The sequence below is a fragment of the Lactuca serriola genome, chromosome 8 (genome assembly GCF_051521515.1).
Source record: "Lactuca serriola cultivar US96UC23 chromosome 8, Lser_US96UC23_V15, whole genome shotgun sequence".
NCBI classification, from domain to species: Eukaryota; Viridiplantae; Streptophyta; class Magnoliopsida; order Asterales; family Asteraceae; genus Lactuca; species Lactuca serriola.
In genome coordinates this window covers 23,437,424-23,443,904 of record NC_136415.1, presented here as the reverse complement: position 1 = coordinate 23,443,904, position 6,481 = coordinate 23,437,424, and the positions used below count along the sequence as shown (strand labels likewise).

General features: G+C 31.4%; 1 protein-coding gene across 1 annotated transcript; it reads right to left on the bottom strand.

The window, feature by feature from the left end:
- Positions 1–2,869: 2,869 nt before the first annotated feature.
- LOC145068671 (WAT1-related protein At2g39510-like) lies at positions 2,870–5,515 on the bottom strand. The gene is made up of 7 exons (XM_079015674.1): positions 5,268–5,515; positions 5,107–5,169; positions 4,902–5,018; positions 4,256–4,502; positions 3,994–4,155; positions 3,665–3,816; positions 2,870–3,203 (listed from the first exon to the last, which is right to left on the bottom strand). Exons 1-7 carry the CDS (start codon positions 5,444–5,446, stop codon positions 2,972–2,974), a joined length of 1,152 nt encoding a protein of 383 aa, XP_078871800.1. The 5' UTR covers positions 5,447–5,515; the 3' UTR covers positions 2,870–2,971.
- Between the last annotated feature and the right edge of the window lie 966 nt (positions 5,516–6,481).

Here is a 6,481-nt window from a genome sequence, read left to right as displayed (position 1 = left end):
TCTTTTATCCAAATTCAAATACATAAACTCTCTATGTTCTTTGGGTTCATAAATATCTGGCTATGGTTCCCTATATAGGATGATACTTCTTTAGTGATAGCAGAGCATTAAAAGGGCTTACAGAGCTTGTTCAGGGCAACCTCAACCTTTCAACCTTCCAACCTTCTCCATTTGTGAAACATACATTTACTTGTTAACTGTTGACATTGTTTATGTAGGTCAATACATTTACTTGTTAACTGTTGAAGTTATTTATGGTTAGTGGGTTTCCACGTGCAGCTGATGAAAGACCATCACCATTGGTATCTATAGCTTGAGTGCATCTATGGCTTAATCATAATAATAATTCAGTTTTATATTATCTTATTGTCAAGTTTGTTTAGTAAAAAGAGTAAACATGGTATCCTTATCTCAGTTGCAGTCAAACCACAAGCTTCCGGGGCCAATTCAGTTGTTGAGACCTTTTCTGACTTCAAACACCTTCTTCTTGTGTATAAGTTCAATAGCAAATTCAGTACTTTCTTGTGTATAAGTTCTATTAGAAGACAAACATATTTTTGAACCCTTTGAGATTTATCCATTTGTCTACTATTGGAATGATTATTTGTATGACATTAACTTTTATGCAATGTATTATATTTTTTATATATGGTATTTTATTTTCTATTAGACATGAAATGCAAATTTGATTTGAAAATTAGTAAATATATAAATAATTTTAAAAAAAAAAATTTAATTACGATACGCAAAAATGTGTGTCATCTTCATTTATGACATGACCTTTCTTGACAGCGACTTTAATGATACGCACTGCGTGTCATAAATGTGCGTCGTCTATAGAGGACGCGCAAAAGCGCGTCGTCTCTCGTTATGACAGGGCCTTCCTTGACGCGCATTTGCGCGTCGTCTGAGCGTTTTACGACGCGCAATGAGCGTCGTAAAAGGCTGTTTTTCTAGTAGTGTCTTAAACTGAAATCTCTTTGGAATTCCCTTAATATGGCCGAAATCCCAAGTGATTTCGGCCTAGGTGTGTCCTAGGCTTGTGATTTTGGTTCTCGCCCCTTTTTAGCTTGTGTTTTCGGTTTTGAATCCTCCCTAACTACTGTTTTCGGCCTTAGTGGGGTACTAAGATGGTGTTTTCGGCCTTGAGTTAAAGAAACCGAAATCTTAAGGGTGGGGTACTTATGCCAAAGATTATACATTAATGTTTTAATTCCATGATTTATGTTGCAAGCATTTGGCTTTACTTTCCCTTTAAGTGTTTACTAACAACATGCTTTTTAAAGTATGCACTTACTCATATATACACTTATATAAACAATGCCCTTTTGTATTTCAAAGTTTTGTTATAACAAGGTTACATTGTGAATTCACTTGCGCAAGGTTACAATTTTGACCTTGCTTGATCCAAATCTTTCTGGTTGTCACATTCACCCTCATCGTCATTCTCAGTTTAGATCTATCCGCCTAAGAAGGTGACGTGAAGATGGTGGTCAAAAATCAATGGAGAGGAAGAGAAACGAAGGTGGCAACGACTAGGGTTTGTCGAGGAAGATGGTGGCGAGATAGATCTAAAATCCGACGAAGGGTTTCCACATTGTCCTTTGTCTCTGCAAACTCGTTTTCCAAGTCGTGGTGGTGGTGACGTTATGATTCTCCTTCATCTTCACCAAATCGTTGGTCTTGTTTGAGTTTATGTGTTTGTGTGTGCTTGTGTTGAATTTATTGAAAAATCAATGGATGCTTTTGTTGACTTGTGTGTGTTCATCATATTCCATGTGTGTTCATCTGATCTGATTTTGGTGGAGATGAAAGTGGTGAATGGTGGTAGTGGAGGACGGTGGTCGAACGGTGGTGGTAGTAGAATATGTTCTTGAGTGTTCTTAATGAAGAAGAACATAGGCAAGAAGATGTGTCTAAGATGAATAACTTGAGAGAGAGAGAGACAGAGAGAGAGTAATTTCTTTTTTCTTTTCTTTTTTTGATTTATGTAATAAAAAATTGGATAAAAAAATACAAATGACAAAATTGTCATTTTAGAAAAAAAAAATCAAACCAAATTAGACCAATCTCGTAAGAAAATGAAACTTTTGGACCACTGTTGTTAGTCAAAACTTTTTTTGCCCAGAATTTTAACATACCATATGGACCATTCTTGCATTTTTCTCTTTTTAAAATACGGAGAATTCGTCAAATGACATTCCTTAGTATAGTTAATTATGTTTATCTTTGGTGTTTGGAGCTAGAGTGAATATCATATTTTTATTTATATGATATTACTGACAATCCAACCCGATAAAAAACTAGAAAATTATTTATATTATATTATTTAAATTAGACACATACAAGTTTGAATCATGTATTTTGGCACTGGCAAATGATATAAACACTGTGGTATTTTTGGTTAATTTGCAGCCGAAACCATTATATTTCGTCAAAGTAATCCAAATTAAACAACCTTGAACTACCATTATATGTTGGTGTCAAAGTATTTTTTTTTTCATAAAGTAGAAAAACAAATAAAGAGAAGGAAAGAGAAAAAAAGGGTCATGGGCTCAAATTATATTCATAAAGTAGAAAAACAACCAATATGACCCACTCCAAAAGAGTCTCCAATTTCACCATTACCCAATTCCATCGAGTAAAATAGTTTTGTTTTTATTACTAGCTGATGTTTTTTCTTTATTCATTGCTTGCATACTCTTTATATGTATAAAGTATAAAGTATCAAGTATCAGCAGATACGGAATAATATATCCTTTGATTCATTATATATACATAATTTATTCTACGACATACGTAGACAAGCACCTTAACCAAAAAAGTAGACACATCGAACCATGTTAGCAAATGTAGATGTGATAGCCACTAGAGACTAAAGTTTGCAATATATTCAATAGAACAATTAGTACTACAAGCAACATGTGCCATATTTTTCCCTCATCAACAATTAAACTGTTAATTAATCATTCTATTTTCCATTAATTTTATTAAATGTTTCATTAGTTGGTGGCATTGCAATCGACAGACTATGATCATGATCTTCATTTCCCAATTTTTTTATACTAATCGTCATGGGTATTTGTTGATTAACAGGTGGAATCTCATCAGGGTCAAATTTGGAATTTGACTGACTTTCATCCTTGCTCTTGCCCCATATCACCAAGTATAGCCCAACAACGATCACTACTGCTCCAAGAACCCTACATAATCAACATTCACATGATCGTTAGTCCATTTATATATGCATACAATTTAGTTATATATTTTTAGCTAATCTATCTATATAATTATACTTAAAATGTAATAATTCATGTTATTTTAGATATTATGTTACACATTAAATTTATATCAATTAATCATTTATATTGCAAAACATTTTTTGAATTTATTTATAAATTTAAATACCATTTAACAATTAGAAACACAATAACAAATAATTTATTAGATATAACTCTTTAATAATATAATTATAAAGCTAGTGTAACAATAAATATAAGACAAATTTATAAAATACTAATGAAATTAAGAGTATTGTTATAAGTTTGGAAAAAATATGTACTTGGAATATTATTTTTAATGTAAAAATAGTATAATATGTTAGAGATGAATCACTCCTATATAAGGTGACGACTTTTATAACCATATAATTATTATATTATACCTTCCTAAATTCATCTGTTCAGATAAAACAATAGATCCCAAAATAGCGACGATGACCATGCTTAAAGGGTTAAAAGCAGTAACGAAAACCGGCCCTTTTTCCTTCATTACAATTCCCGAAAGATAGTAACCCAATCCTGAACAGATCACTCCCTGCATTTAAACATAAATATAAATATTCAGAAATTAATTATTTTTTTTTTCTAACATTTATTTTAATATATATATATATATATATATATATATATATATATATATATATATATATATATATATATATATATATATATATATATATATATATATATATATTCCTCTCAATTTTCTTACACCATAAACTATAGTCACAAGTCCAGCATCCCATTGTAATCTCCATGCCGCATTATTCCCCCTTTCAGCAATTATAGTCACAATACTCCCTTGCAATGTCCCCGCTGCACATATTAGAGCCGTGAGAGAGAGTTCTGCTGGGTATGACTTCAACGTAAGTGCCTGTAAAACAACAATTAATTAGCAATAATCTACTTTGTTATAATTAAAACTATTGTAGATTCTTTAATTAAAAAAAAAAAAAAAAAAAAAAAAATTCTACCTGGACAATGTAAAAGCAGCTCCATGACAAACAACCTGCGATGATCATCATGGATCCTTTGATATTGTCTCCGGCACTTACAGGGGCGGTTGATTGCTGGTTGTGTGCGGTGGTTGAGCCTTTGCTCCATGGCAGACCAATTGTGGGTCCCACAACCACCGTCATTATCATCGCTCCTCCCACTGTCACTAATGTCCCGACTATCTTCCCCATGCTATGTACTTTCTTGATATTCACCTTCTCAAGCCTGAGAAATACAACATGTAACTATACAATGTATGCATGTGTCCACATTTGGCGAAAATAAAAGTAGTTGTGGAACATTAATTAAGAGAACAAGTCGAATGAGTTTTATGACTATGAATGAGTTCAAGGCTTTGGTGTCATACACTCATGATGTCCTAATCAGATATGCTTTACGTATTTCATTCTTTAGTTCGTAATTTGATTTAGCATGTAGAAAAGTGTGTTGTAACACGATCGGAGAGATTATTTTTTACTTTGTTTTTCTTTAAGATTAGTTATGTTGTTTTGGAGCTTTCCATGTAATATTTCTCTATTATTTTTTATTAGAAAGGTTGTTGGAATCTTTGAGACCATTTTCCAAATTAACAACATAATATGCGTAGACAAATAAAAACATTACCTGCATATCCAAGCCATGATAAATGTCATGGCGGGGATTATATTGCACATGGCTATTGCAAAAGTTGCAGTTGTATATTGCATCCCTGCATAGTATAAGTTCTGATCGATAACGGGCCTATAAGAAAAAACAAAAACATGAAAACTCTTAGAAATGAAACATAATTTAAATAGATGATTATGGTTAAAAAGAATCAGAAACGTACTCTAAGAGGCCTAGCAACATTATCTTGATGAAGATTGAAAACGTCAGTTTTGGCCTCCCTTTCCTGCAATTACCACAGTATCAGATACATATGTGTGTATATAGATACATAGAGAAAGAAAGTTAGAAAGATAGAGATAGAGAGAGAGAGAGAGAAAGGACCTTTCGAAGTAGAGAGCAAAAGGAGCGATAACAAGGGTGGCAACAAGGTTTCGATAAACTGCAAAAGTGTAATGATTCATTCCATGATTAAGAGCAGCTTTGGCGATTATAACCAAACCCGCATTCCCAAATTGCAAAAATATGACAGCTAAATATGGCTTTAGATCTTGTAGCATCATGTTGTTTTTGATAATTTTAAACTGTGTGTTTGTTTGTGTTTGTTGGTGAGATGAAGTAGAGGGAAGTGTGGTTTATATATAGCATTGCAATTGGCCTTATGATTTGCATGTCATAAGAAAGAGAAGTAATCCACTTCTTTTGCACAAATTTCAGGACTCCACTCTCATTAATGGAATCAAGGATGGAAACCCATTTGATTACTTTATTTTTCTCAAAAGCTAGAGCACTTATGCAAACAGTAAAGGGGTAATCAATCAAACTGATCTTTTCATAAAGATGGATGATATCACCTTGGTTTTATCTTCTCAAGTTATATTTGCAACCTTACTCTTCCTTCCTTTTTTTAATAAAAAAATATATTTAAGTCACATAAATAATCTCTTTATTAGGTCATGTTAGTGAGTTGATAAGCTAGTTTATGAATTAATATGGTAAAAATAGTTGATAATTATTTACTTTGTAAATGTAAAATGACATAGATACACATTTAGATGTATATAACTAAAAACTAACATTACATATATAGGCGTTCACTATTTGGATAAAATCGAATTATAAAATTAGACAATTTGGTTCGAATATTCAGATTTTTGGATTGCTTTTTAACAAAACCAAATTCTTATTTTGGATTTCGGATTGATTTTGGTTTATAAAATAAGAACTGAATAGTCCAAAAAAATGAATAAAACTTTATTATTTATTTATTTTTAATATATATCTATAATTATTTATTAATTTATTTTTTCAAACAGATTCAAAAAGTTTCGCCTAATAAAAAACTTTAATATGTATTTTCTTTTCAAAGTTTTTATCTATAAAATATTAAACGATAATATATACTTTTTAGTAGTTGTTTATAAATTTTAAACCACAACTAAATAATTTGTTTTTGTTTCTTTTATAAAGATGACTAATATTCATTTAATTGGATCGGATTGAACCGATCCATCCAAACGCACACCCCTAATTAGATATAACTAAAGACACGTTTGAAATATTTTTGAGAAATCTCCGCAAATTTCTTAAAAACTACT